The sequence below is a fragment of the Dermacentor variabilis genome, chromosome 10, assembly GCF_050947875.1.
Source record: "Dermacentor variabilis isolate Ectoservices chromosome 10, ASM5094787v1, whole genome shotgun sequence".
NCBI classification, from domain to species: Eukaryota; Metazoa; Arthropoda; class Arachnida; order Ixodida; family Ixodidae; genus Dermacentor; species Dermacentor variabilis.
In genome coordinates this window covers 40361568-40375167 of record NC_134577.1, presented here as the reverse complement: position 1 = coordinate 40375167, position 13600 = coordinate 40361568, and the positions used below count along the sequence as shown (strand labels likewise).

The 13600-nt window shown below is 48.2% G+C and overlaps 1 protein-coding gene across 1 annotated transcript in view; it reads right to left on the bottom strand.

Annotated features, from left to right (window-relative positions):
* Positions 1-13375, bottom strand: part of LOC142560387 (Na(+)/H(+) exchange regulatory cofactor NHE-RF1-like) — a 54424-nt gene extending 41049 nt beyond the window's left edge. Inside the window, exon 1 of the mRNA XM_075672448.1 lies at positions 12401-13375. Coding sequence (XP_075528563.1) covers positions 12401-12880 — 480 coding nt within the window. The 5' untranslated portion in view covers positions 12881-13375. The remainder of the gene's footprint in view (positions 1-12400) is intronic.
* Positions 13376-13600: the final 225 nt, after the last annotated feature.

Sequence of the window (13600 nt, the reverse complement as noted above, 5' to 3'; positions counted from 1 at the left end):
CCATGATTCTTTTGAAATACAAAGCAGTACATCTTTGCTAATAAAAACTCCACCAGGCCGGAATAGAACCGGTCAAAATTCGTGACGTCACGGAGAGCTAGTGCGGAAACCTCACGGCGGCGTCGCCACCAGTCCTCAAGCATCCCTTCGCGTTGAGAATGTTTGTTTTTTTGGTATTGTAAAAGGGTAATTTACTAATGCAGCTCAGCGTATTTTTTTTATTCCCTTTAATGTCCCTTTATTGCACTGGAAATTTAGAGAACCTTTGCATGCCGGTGGTGTACTAGATTGGACGTATCCGAGAACTATACCTTGTGACGCTGTAGTCTGCTATAATGCTCTGGAAACGTTGAGAGTCACCGCTTAGCTGCGGAGCAATAGTGCAGCCATATCCGGCAAGAGGATACAGTGACTCTGCGGCCGACCATGATGCACTGTAAGCTCTCTTGTATAGCACGACTCGCGCGCTATACTCATGTAACGTATACATGCTATGCATGTATACGTTACATGTGTTGCGTGTCATAACGCATGTAATATACACATGTGTTACATGTGTTGCATGTACACGTGCAACACGTCTTCACATCGTGTGAGACACGTGTTGAACCATTGTCACTATGTGTCACTGTCCTTAAGTCACTGTCGTTACGTCACTAGCTGTCTATGTGTTTCCGCCAGGAGATTTAGCGGAACGCAATCGCTCACTGTCATAATAATAATGCGCGTTTTAGTCGAATACGGCACCGCGAGCTCCCCCTCCCCCCTCCCGAAGGGCGATGTCCCAACTTACGCTTCGCAGTATGCTCCGGTGTACTGTCGACGCTATCACAACTCTGCGCTAAGATATTGCGGCAATCACATTATAGCGATTACGCGAAACGCTTTCTGGCCACGCATGAAGCGGCGCTAGAACTTATGTCCTAGAGCTTACTGTAAGGGACCTCCTAGACGCCGTAATTTTCGAGGCAATTACAACCACCGCCGTGCTGTTACGCCAACCCTAAAACTACCGCGCTGTTTCTTGCACCTTACGTAATCACTATGGTAATCAGTTGTAAGCTACGCCGAGTTTCCTATTCTCGCGAGAAGCGGCAGGAGACGAAAACGTGTGTGGTCGCGCCTTGCTCACAGACCCAAAATTACACGTCAAGGATAATTAGGTTACTTAACGAACTGCATCCCCTGCTGCCCGCTGACACGCATACTTGGAGTAGCCCCTCGTATCACGGCGGCATGAAAGGAGCAGTCGCACACGTCGTTAGGGTCACTCACAAGCCCCATAGACGCTGCGTTCTAAATTAGTTTTGAGTTGCATCATGCGCCGACCAAGGGTAGAGAATGTAGCAGAAAGGGGTCGTTCACACCGGCGACTGGACAAGAGGTCAGGCGAATGAGCATAAGAGCGGCGATGAAGGAGCAAGTCGCGGCGGCCGAGATTCGCAACACGGTTTCTTACTAAGATTACTAGGGGAACTCTGGCGCTGCGATCGATTAGCAACCATGGGAATGACGGTTAGTGCATGGATTTGTCTGATCGTCGTGTTTGTGGCTTCAGACGTTATCGCTCGGCTTTGTCTACTACGCTTTACTGCTTAGTGGCTATACATGTTCGGCTGCTAAGCACGAGGTCGCGGGATCGAATGTACCGGAATGTACAGTTGTGTAAGTAGCTTTCAATAATGTTTAGCACATTGCCGCGGATGCCCATTGCCGACAGGCCTTGCAGGATCCCGTAACGGCACGTGGTATCGTACGCCTTTTCCATATCGAGAAATACGGATAACCACAACTGTTTGTGTACGAACGCATCGTGAATGTTTGCTTCGATGCGCACGAGATGGTCGGTTGTAGAGCGCAACTCTCTAAAGCCGCACTGTTAAGGATCAATAACGTTCGACTCAAGGAAGTGTAAAAGGCGGAAGTTGATCATGCTTTTCAAGAAGTTTGCAGATATAACTTGTGAGGGCGATTAGCTGGTAACTTGCTACTAATGGGGGTATTTACCTTGTTTCAAAATCAGAATGTACAATTCCTTCTTTCCATGCAGATGGGAGGTACCCGGCAGCCCATACAGCATTTAAAAGTGCGACTAGTGTCATATGAGTGTCACTGTGCCGGTGCTTAATCATGTCGTACATGATTCTGTCAGGACTCGGTGCAGAGCTCTGACATGCGGTCAAGAAAGCTCTCAGCTCGACGATGTCGAAGGAAAGGCGATCAAGTTCTTTCTGTATTTGCGGTCGACTGCTTTCAGTTCTGCTACTTCTTTGTTGCTTTAGGAATGCTTCGGAATAATTATTGGAACTGGACCCACGTTTAGGCTATTTGCTTCGTCGTTCACTAGGGGCAGCGGATGTATTTCCTGTCCTGTTAGCCTTCTTATCCCATGCCATACTTTCGTCTCCTGAGTGTATGAATTTATACCTGAAAGTACTATCGCCCAGCTTGCCCTCCTTGCCTGTCGTCGCGGTCTTCTTCCTCGGAATTTAACATGTTTAAATTCTAAAAGATTGTTAGCACGGCAGCATTCATGTAGCTTGCCCCCACACTGTCTCCTTCGTGCCTGTCTGCAATCACACCACTCCACCAGAGGATCCGTCTTTTATGTGAAGTACAATTTGTCTGAGAAATGAGAGAGAGAGAGAGAGAGAGAGAGAGAGAGAGAGAGAGAGAGAGAGAGAGAGAGAGAGAGAGAGAGAGAGAGAGAGAGAGAGAGAGATGGGAATAATTTTAATTATGGGGCTTTACGTGCCAAAACCACTTTCTGATTATGAGGCACGCCGTAGTGGAGGACTCCGGAAATTTCGACCACCTTTTCGATCCCGCGACCTCGTGCTCAGCAGCCCAAAGAGAGATGGGAAAGAAAGACACGAAGATTAGCCAGTATCAGTACTGGCTGGCTACCCTGTACTAGGGAAAGGCGTAAAGGGAATAAAAGGTTAAAGAAGATAAATTCTAAGCTGCGTCAATTATAGAGCGGTAAAGTATGATGCGGCATGATGTATACTAAAATTATAAACTCTTGTGATAGGTAATGTCCTTCAATGCGTTCTATCTGGTCACGAAACTTCCACGTAACGCTACGGGAGAGTTTCTTATAGACGTCACTGAGACGTCAGAAAACCGACATTCTCATTGCTTAAGGGGGCGCGCCAAAGGAAAGTATTTTGGGCTGTATCAGTAAATAATGTTTCTGTAAAGCCACGAAAAGTCACTATTAATGTGATAAAAGGCTCAGCAAGCCAGAAAACAATAGAAAAACAGAACGCGGGTGGCAACGCCGCCGTGAAGTTCCTGCAACAACTTGCCAGTGACAAGATGGATTTTCACGACGTCTGCTCGCCCGTACATTTAATATGTTACCGGTATAAAAAAGGTCCGTATCGCACTGTTAAATGAGCCGGAGACTGGATTCAGCAAGCTTCAAGGACATCTGCGGAGTCGTAACAGTGCAAGTACGAGAAACCAATTTGGAATCCGTGACGTCACTGACGTACCGGCGCTGTGCTATAGGCGAGAGAATTTACAAACTGATTAAGCGTGTCCCTTTAGTGATCCTTTAAGCGTCCTGTTTCAAATTAGGTCATCAACAGCATGTCGCGACGACAAGCAGATGCATGAGTTCTAGTCTGCAGGTATGCACACATAGCGCACTTGGTATACGTATAGCGCTATAGACACATATGTAAATCACCAGGTTGGTGGCGGAACTGTTCCTGGCGCTATCATGGGAGGCAGTGGACGTTCACTACGTCATTCGCTGCCGATGGGCATTAGTGGTCCCAGTTGGTTCAGTTTTCACGGCACTGGACAATCAGGGTGCGCGTTTTCCTTTTTCTTTTTTTCATTCGAACAGGAGTAGTTGTTGAAAGCAGTCGTTGGCGTCGATGCCCGACGACGAAGCTGCTGTGTGAAATTTGCGGAATTTGCATAATAGCTTTGAAAGTGGTTGTTGGCGCCGACGCCGGACGATGAAGCTGTTGTCGAAATCTGCGGCGTGTTTACGCGAGTCCGTCGTTATAGGCTCAGTAAAAGCACGCGCGGAGTTGAAGACAGGCCGTTCGTAGTGGTGAACCACAACGCAAGCCCATTCCCGGAATACGGATTTACTCGGGACTCTAACATTCACTCTGCGCTTATCGAGAGGTCAACCACCGCTCAGAGCTTTACACGAAACAGTATAGAGTTGTCAGCCCGTATGTTATTGGTTGTCAGACAATACCTATTCTGCCAACTCGATTACACGTTCCGGTGCACAACGTCGCAGCCGTCGTCTCTGCGATGCAAACTTTTTTTTCAAGCTGCGAAATAGTTCGCCGCCTTCCATACGAATTCCGCCCTAGGGTACACGTATCAAATGCCTCGAAATTAATTTTGGACGTTATAACGCACCTCGCAGACAAGTATACTTCAAAGTGCTATCCAGGGATTTCCTGGCATAAAAATTCCAAGTTTTTTACTGGGTTAATAACATCCTCAGGTAGAAAAAGAAGAAAAAAGCGACTACGACGGCTTTTCCGGTTGAAAACGAAATTCGGTACCTCAGAACCAGAGGTATGGTTTCCATTACTTCTTGCGCACGGTGGTAAAGTAAGGAGACTGAACAAAACAAACACGCGACTTAGAAGGAAGTCATGTCTTTCCACTATAGCACCGGTCATCCCCAAATGTGTTCCGCTATAGTGGACAAACTGAAATCGAAATTACCCTCTCTCTCTCCTTTTCTTGTCTTCGCTAGTGGACAAACCAATTTCGTTTCATTCATTTTCGCTCTAAAAATCTTCGTCCAAAGGCCGTCCAAACACCTTCTTTCGTCAAGGTGTCACCGACAGTGCTCATAGCCTACGAAACTCGCGCAACCGGAAAAGCCTCGAATAGGTGCTGCAGGTCAGGTGATTTGCAGGTACATCAGGTACCGGTGTGTATGTATGTGTGTGTGTATGTGCGTGTGTCTACGTGTGTGTGCGTGTGTGTGCGCGTGTGCGCGTGTGTGTTTTCACTGTAGCCGGCCCGTGCGTACACTTTTTCCTTAGTTGGCAAGCCAAGAGAAGCGTCAATGCGGCTTCTGTATTTTTTCTTACGTGGCTTGAGTCACAAGGATCCTTGACCGCAACGAGATGGGATTACCCCGGCTCGGCGTCCAAAGATGGGGAAAAAGGAAATATTTCCAGCCTCAAGAGAGTTGTACCGCGCGTTGGATCAAGGACCACCGCCGCTTGCGGGACACGTACATACACTTATTCGCAGCGGACTACAAATAAACGAGACACTTAACTGCGGGACTTTGGCAGCGACGAGGCCGGTATTCCCAACCGAACCGGCTGTTGCCGAAGGACGTGCAAAACCCACGCTCCACAAAGAGCCGCTACATCACCCGGAGACTCGTTGTACAGTATAACTATATACTGCAAGTTGCCTCCAGTAATCTTTTTTTTTTTTCTCGACATTATAACGCGGAAGCGCTTACGCGTGATAGTAATCTCGGATACGTTAAGTCGGGTGGACGCGAAACTGTATGACATTGGCTCCAACCCATTCCGACCGTCAGCTTTCGTCAAAAGTTGGCGCTCAATTTCTTGATCTATAGAAAGTTGCGCCGTTAAGGACGACAAGAAAGCAACCGCGACGTTGTGCTTTCCTAACACCGCGAGGAGGTGTTATGCAAAGCTAGCACGTAGCATCAACCTGACGACCTGTCACACGATAACACAGCTTAATTTGTGCGTTTAGGCGAAGAAAAGCGGTTTCTTCATCATAACAAGCATGAAGAGACGGTCACTTTTCTACTCCGGTACAGGGGGGGCGCAACTTTCACCATCTAACAGTTACAGTTAAGTTCAATAAAGGAAAGTTTGCGTTTGTACCAATCTGTAATAATAACTATCTTGAAAAGCGATAACATAAGCTGTTCATAACCTCCGAACGAGCGTCCACTTGAACTACTAAAGCTGTTCCTTTTGAGCAAAGAAAGGGAGCCAACAAGAGGCAAAATAATCATATCTCACCGAGCAACGTGACAAATTCACTGCCCCAGAATACGACCATGTGTATACTTAAGAAAGCGCTGACCGATGATCCCTCGCAGCAGCTTCGCTTTAACGAGTCACGGAAACCTTGCGTGTGCAAGTCTAACCTTATAGCAAAGCTAAAATTAACGCCTGTATGACGAATCGGGCCGTTTTCTTTTTTTTTTTACCCCATAAACGAGTGATAAGTGGTGTATATCGTCTATGCAACCGGATTTGCCGAGTTGCTGACCTGAGGATCGAGTGACTCACTCGCTGCAGAAACTGGTAAATATCGAATGCTGAATGAAGCGACACGGCCGCTGGACGCAAGAGGTTAGCCTTGCAACAACTGCGTTTTCCTGTTCTTTTTCTTTTTTTTTTTTTTAGACGCAGTGCCGCGTCAATTTGTTTCGCGTCGGGGCCTCCTGCGACTTCCCGCGATGGAAATGTAACGGACGTGACGTCACAGCAAATGTGACGGACATGACGTCAGAGCACAGACGCCGTCGCGGTTCGATTCCTGCCCGGGAGGCCGCAATAACATGAATGGATGCAAAGAAAGAAACAGACAAAAAAAAATAAAAGGTACAAAACAATGCATTACATTTCACCGACAATTGCAATGAACTGAACTCCTGAACTTCTTACCGAACCAGGGCAATGCCGGTAATGAAATAAGGAAACGGCGAGTCACCGGATGCACGTGGTGTTGAGTCGGCTCGAGAAGAAAATATTAGTGCGGCATACTATACCGCACCGCACATTGTTTTAAAAGGGATGCCAAACATGGTCAGATTTACGAAAAAAAAAATTAAATCGGAACAAATTCGTGCTGCCTAACAGCGAGCCATTCTCTTCGAACGACTATGGAAAATTCTTGAGCAGAATTTATGTGCCCCCCCCCCTCCCCCGCGACTGGCGCCCCCAGCGAATGGTGTCCCCAGCAAACAACCGCAGCTATCCTACAGCAGAATAATTCGGGACAGTCTTAGCACTGATTGCTCTGTCTCTCCCTCGAGAGACACCAATAAAAGTGTTTTGATTCGTTACACGTTCGAAAGAAGCGAACATTCGACAACTTTGAATGACAAATTCTCGAAACGAATACAAATCGAGTATAGCAGGGACTATTCGGTTCGTGTTCGGTATCTAATTATTAGGGGCGTGCGAATATTTTCATTCCACTTATCATTAATTACTTTCAGGAGACATACTGCTATTCGCGGATCACAGCAGGCCTGCGAGTTCACGAGGCATGTCGACTTAGAAGGTATATATATATATATATATATATATATATATATATATAGGCACCAGCGTCGAGACATGCGGTCCGAAAGTGCGCGACGAAACGCGCTGAGGCTCCGGCTAAACTTGCCCTGCACTGCTTAAGAAGGCGTTTTGCTTAAAAGTAAAACGACGGTGCATTCTGCCGCAAGTATTACGGCGCTTATCTCAACACTGATGTGCTAGTTTTATTATTAGTTCAAGGTGAAACGAATTTGAGCACTCGCCGTATGCAACGCGCGAATTGCGGCGTTCATATTACGGAGCGATGAAATGAAAAAAAGTTAAGTTAGTAACGTTTAATCACTAGTGAAATAAATCTATTAGTTCGTAGAACGTACGACCGCACCGCTTGCGTAACTTCCGCCGCGTTGCCTGCCATATGGCGAGAGCGAGGCTGAAAAATTTAATGTGAATTATCGGGTTTCGCGGGCCGCGGAACCACGAATTTGATTATGAGGCACGCCATATAGTGGGGAGGACTACAGATTAATTTTTAGCATCTGGGGTTCCCTTTAACGTGAGCCTAAATCTTAGCACACCAGTAATTAAAACTGTTGCACAAAGCGACGAATGAGACAGGATCATAGGCGAAAAAAAAGAAAGAAAGAAAACACGACACTCGAGCGTAAGGTGCAGAGTTTCGTTTTCTCGCCCAAGTCCTGTCGCTTCGTCGCTTTACGCAACAGTTTCAAAGTCTAACCGCCTCGCCCGCTGCGAATTTTTCCTTGAGACGAGCTTTCTTCTTTATTTTTTTTTCTTTATTCCACCCCGATCGAAATGCAGCCGAGTGGCGGCGGGGGTCGAACCCACGACCTCGGATGAGGGGACAGCCCAGTTTCGTTTTTAGCTGGCTCGCTGGCAGTGAAACGTCACGCAGCCACGGCAAAGCGCGACGAAGCGCCGCTGCAAGTACTCGTGGCGTTCGCGGTCTCGCATTTCTCAACGAACTTGCTCAGCGGGCGCGTAATTTCTCGCTAAGGTCACGTCGCCGGCGGATAAAGGCATCGCAAGCGCCTATATAGTTTAGATAAACGGTTTAAGTCTCGCTACACTGGCGGCAAGTAAAGCGAGAGAAGCCGCGGGGATCAGATAAGACGCTTCGTGGCGCGACGATAATCCGGCGAACAAGGGGGACAACAAACCCATCGCTATTACGGAGCCAAGATAGACCCGTCAACGAAAGAGGTCTAAATAAACGGCGCTTCTTATATGGACGCTTCCACAAGGGACGGACCTGGATTAGCACCGTGAAGAAATATATCTGCTCGCACCGGGAAAAACCAACAGGTTGCCATGGCGCTCCTCATTAAGAAAGAGAGAAACAAGCAAAAGAAGCGCACAAGGAAGTCGATATGCATCAAAAGCGACGTTTGAGCAATGAAGATGGAACGTGAACGAAACGACCCGATTCCGAAACGCTAGTTTCGGCGCTGTCACGGACTGTATACGCCGAACAGCTGCGCACGCAAGAAAACAAATGAAAAAATCGTTACAGCAAAAAAAAAAAAAAAAAATGGGGGGGGGGGGAGATAAAGAACAAAAAAAAAAGCGGGACATCAATGATGCGACTCATTTACCACGAAACCGGCTTCGGCGCACGATCGCACTGCAGCTACCGCGTTTTCTCGCTCGAGCGTGAATTTGCGGGTACACACACCCGGGCACACGCCGAAGAGGCGCCCGATGAGGCGTCAAAAAATGTCGTTCAGAGTGATTCTCCCCGCGTTCTTTTACTGTTCTGGTTCTGCATCGTTTTCTTTTTTCGTCTTTTCTTTCTTTCTCCGCAGCTTATAGCTATAGCGCGCCGAAATTGCAGGGTACACCGAGCGCGGAGGTGGACCCACACGCTACCGATGGAAATCAGTTTGCGCAAAACCGGCCGTGCGACAAGATCAAAAAGAAAGAAAGAAGAAAAGCGGAGGCCGGGATGTTTTTCGGCTGCGCATAGTGGCAGCGGAGGTGAAGGCTGCGAGCAAATCGAATTCGCCTGCCCTGGGGTCTTTATCTACACGCAACATTACAATGTAATAACGGGAACACAGTTTTATTGGTTTGATTTAGCGAAATACTTCACCGAGCTGAATACTCGGACGTACATACGAGCTGCTTTTACGAGCAAGCCCGCGAAAAAGCGGGAACAAAGTGCTAAAAAAAAGCCAGGTTACCGTAATACCCCGCATATATCACGCGACTGTTTGCTTCGTCTTTTGACAGGGCAAATTTTGGTAGTCCATGGATTTTGTGAGCAGAGGCCATGCAGGTTATGATGACATTCAGGTAACGAACGTTTTGAAGGTATGAGCGGAGTACTTCGTTTTTCCTGGTTGGGGAAGAGTTGAACTGTTCTGTAATCATGCTATATGATTTTTTTTTTTCGTGAAAGTAAAATTGTTTGCAGCAGTGCACTGCATACAGCACGTCAAAATATTCTACGAAGATGCGCCAACAGCTATATAGATTTCGATCCAAACGATACCACGCACGTTAGGATCAGCATTACTACAAACAGATCGTGCCTAGATGCATACGGATGCCTTCCTAAACAGGAGGGCTACATCTATGGTTCGAAGTTGGCGCTGGTCCGGTACATGTGGCTTGGCTCTGTTCCCGTTGTTTGTTTGGTAGTGTTCTCGTGTTTTTACGTTGTGCTGGCAGAGGTTTTGGTTGTACTGCGATAATAACGAAGCAGCGTCACATGCAATGCAGGCGAGTAGAAAGGCAGACAACAAAACTCCTATGTCGTCTGCTTCTTTCTACACTTGTGTCTTGTCGCACGTGCTGTTCTCGCTCTTATCATTTATATTCCTGTATTACTCACCGACCTTTAAATTATCTCCTGGTTTTATTGTAACAGCATAGCGTGAGATAGATGGTGGGGGGGGGGGGGAGGTAGTGCTGCATAGATGCCTGTTATATGACGGGCAACTATGAGGCGCTATGAGTGTTACAGAATCACTAGAAGGGAGACCCAGGGGGACAGCTTCTTTTGTTAGCCGCAGCCATATGACGTCAACAGACAACGAAGCCAAATAAAGCCAACGCAGCCTGCTTGAGGTCAGGTAGCATACGGGAGGGTTTATTGGCCAGTTCCTGTTCCTAACTAAGTTCATGAGCCGCGTGACGCATTCGGTTAAGAGGAGGGTCCACATCCGCCACCTTGTCTATGAGTGGCGCTGGCTGACACCCCCAGATCTAACACACAGGCATCTATACCCAAGAATGTAGACTGGAGGATGTATGGCCGTATATAGCCCAACTGGTACGCGGAAGTTGTAGGTTCGACACCCGCAGGCGGCCAATTGTATACTTTGGCGCACTTTCAATTTCCCGTTTCCTTATTTCTACTTATTTCTGCATCTTACCTGCACAACCGCAAATTAATTTCCCCTGGTGTTTCACTGGCTTCGTGGGGTTACGACTAACAGAATTAACTGAGCCACGGAACATGTAACAACGGATGAAAAACACAGCCAAGGGCGGCGAATGATTTTGTCGTGTGATGGGATTACTCGGAAATTAGCAGACATGGGATGAGTTTGACTGACACAAGGCAGGGACTAAATAGAGGCATATGGGTCATACCTTCGTCCCACAGTGGACACAGGCTGATTACGACGATGCCCGCCGGTTTAAAAGTTTATCGAGCCACACACCACCTTGCACCGAGTAGTCTGTTCCAACACTTTGTTGCGCACACTAAAGCACTGTAACGTGCTAACACGTACTCTATGCATTTCACACAAAGGATCAAGCAAAACATTAACAACGTTCAGACTGTCGCGCTTGGAGCGCATGACCTCCGAACACGGCAAAGAAGCTCGCATCTCGTACTGCGGGCTCTTAGGCCAATGCAAGAGGCCGCCGCTAGAACAAGTCATCAACACGCTAAAGGAAGTCGTTACACCTAACGACCAACGCGTACTTATACCTAAAAACCTCAGTACCAGAAACGTGTTTCTCAAGGCTCTCTCGCAATTAAAAGTTCATTAGACAACCCCATTGTAATTGCCTACTTGTTTCCGTTTCAATGGCGGCACCAAAGTGAATTGCCAATTAATACATGCCCACTACGAACATAAGATACATGTCAGAAAACTCGTCCTCAGGACAGTCCAAACGTGGGTCGTTATTTCGCAATTTAGGCTAGCGAGTTGTGCATCTGAAGCATACGGGTTGCAAACCGGAATTTAGGGAGCTACTAATTACTCCTCCTAAGCGTATGCCGTTTTTACAATTATTTCTTTTTCCTTTCTTTGCCCATTTATTCCTTCGTTGAATCATACGAAGCATGTTTACAGAGAGAGTGGTCAATGGAGACATCAGCAGATACAAAGTATAATAATGCATCACTGTCGGATGTGTCCGCTATCATTGCAATCGGACATGGTTCATCAAGAGCTTCGATCGGTGCTTGCAGACTTTGTAACACCGCGGTGAACAGCGTTTTATATAGACTAAGGTCTTCAAAAAGCAACTATCGTGCGACTCTCACGGCGACGTCGCAATTTTATCTTCCACGAAAATCAAGACACCGGCGACAGCGCGTCACCAAGCCTCAAAGCGATGTCGCCGTTCCTTGGTAGAACTTCTTAATGTTTTTTCTTGGTAAATGTCCACGCGCGCACAAACATTTCGTGTGCTATTTCTGGAGCCTGTGGTAATAGCGCGCAACCTGTTGCGCCGAACACGCTTTAGGCACGATTCTCCAAGCCCGAAGCGAAACATCGTCACACCAGCCGCATCCCACGTATACGTAAAGGAATGCGTGTTCTTGTTCACACATCCTTGTTTCAATGATGTGCACAGGTGGTGCCTGATAGTCAAAGAGCTCGCATTCAGTCACGAAACACTGCTTCAAAAGATGGTCACGTCCTGCGACCCGATTTTTAAACCTAGCAAACGCCGGCGTCCTCTATGAGTGGAAAAAACAACTAAAAATTTATTCTTTCGCGTTTAAGAACCACGATGCGATCGAGCATTATAAATCAGAGGTGGCGCGACCATCATAAGCTGCTCAATTTCTCGCGGTGTGTTTTTTTTATACAACTTGGGAATAACGGAAGTTTCGCGACTGGCCTCACGGCAGCAATCTGCCTCACCTTTGCAGACGGAAGCGATGCACTCTGCTGCTCCTCGGCCGTCTCCTGCGGCGAGTGGTGTCCGTTGGGCGCCTGCAACCCGCCGTCGACGTCGTCAACGTCGCCGGTGGGAGTCCGAATGTAGCGCACGTTATCCTGCGTCGAGCGGGGCACCAGCTTGTGCTCGGTGTACCACGCGTCCGTCACGCTATCCACCACGAGCAGGCGCGTCTCGTTCTGCACGGCCCGGATGCGCTCGACGACCTGCTTGTGGCTCTCGCTGGCTATGTTCACGCCGTTCACCTCCACGATGCGGTCCCCTTCGAGCATGCCGGCCAGTTCGGCGGGACTGCCGTTGTCCACTTTGCCGATGAACTGACCCGGCCGCGACTTCTCGGCGTGCAGGTTGAATCCGTATCCGTCGAATGTGGGGATCTTGATCAGGTGGCAGAGCCTCGGCGCCGGCGCTTCGGCCGGCAACAGGTCCGGTGTCGTCGACATGCTGCTTGTGCGGCTGCTGCTAATGCGGGCACTCACTCACGCGTCGGCCACTCGGTACGAAAGTAGACTCGCTCACTACACTACGCGACTATTACGGACACGGCGCTCTTCTCCCGCCGGATATGGCAAGTGCATCGGGCGCACGGAGAACCCCCGCCGAGCAGAAACTGACCTTGTCGTTACAGTGGGAACGAAATCAACGAGCGCATGAAAAAAGGAAAAGGCAGATTCCGGGTGTCTTGCAAGTACTTCGACGTACCGCCCACACGAAGTGCGATGCTGCGTTGGCCGGCTCCGATGTCGTCGTCAACAAGTAAGCGCGGAAAAAAGCGCCGCGCCGGCCACAGCCGAGAGTGTAGCAGAAGCGGAGGGAAAAGAAGAGACGCCCGGCCCCCTAGCGCGCGGAATGCGAAACACGTTCACCGCGATAATAAAGACGTTTGCAGAAATTAGAAAAGCGGGCCGCTCCGAAACATATTAGGATTTCAGGCTGCTTAGAGACAGCTTATGAACGACTAGCATCCAATGCTATTTACGACTGCAGCACAGTTAACCTTTTATAATACCATCCCGCGCTAAGTTTTGGTTCTCACCGGCCTTCACACCGCGTGGTTGTGCCGCAAAAGTTGGCATTTCCAGCTAGTACACGTCTGCTAAGGCACGTCTCCTTCCAGTCTTAATTTTTATTTTTCCTTGTCTTACGTTCCGAAATAAAATGCC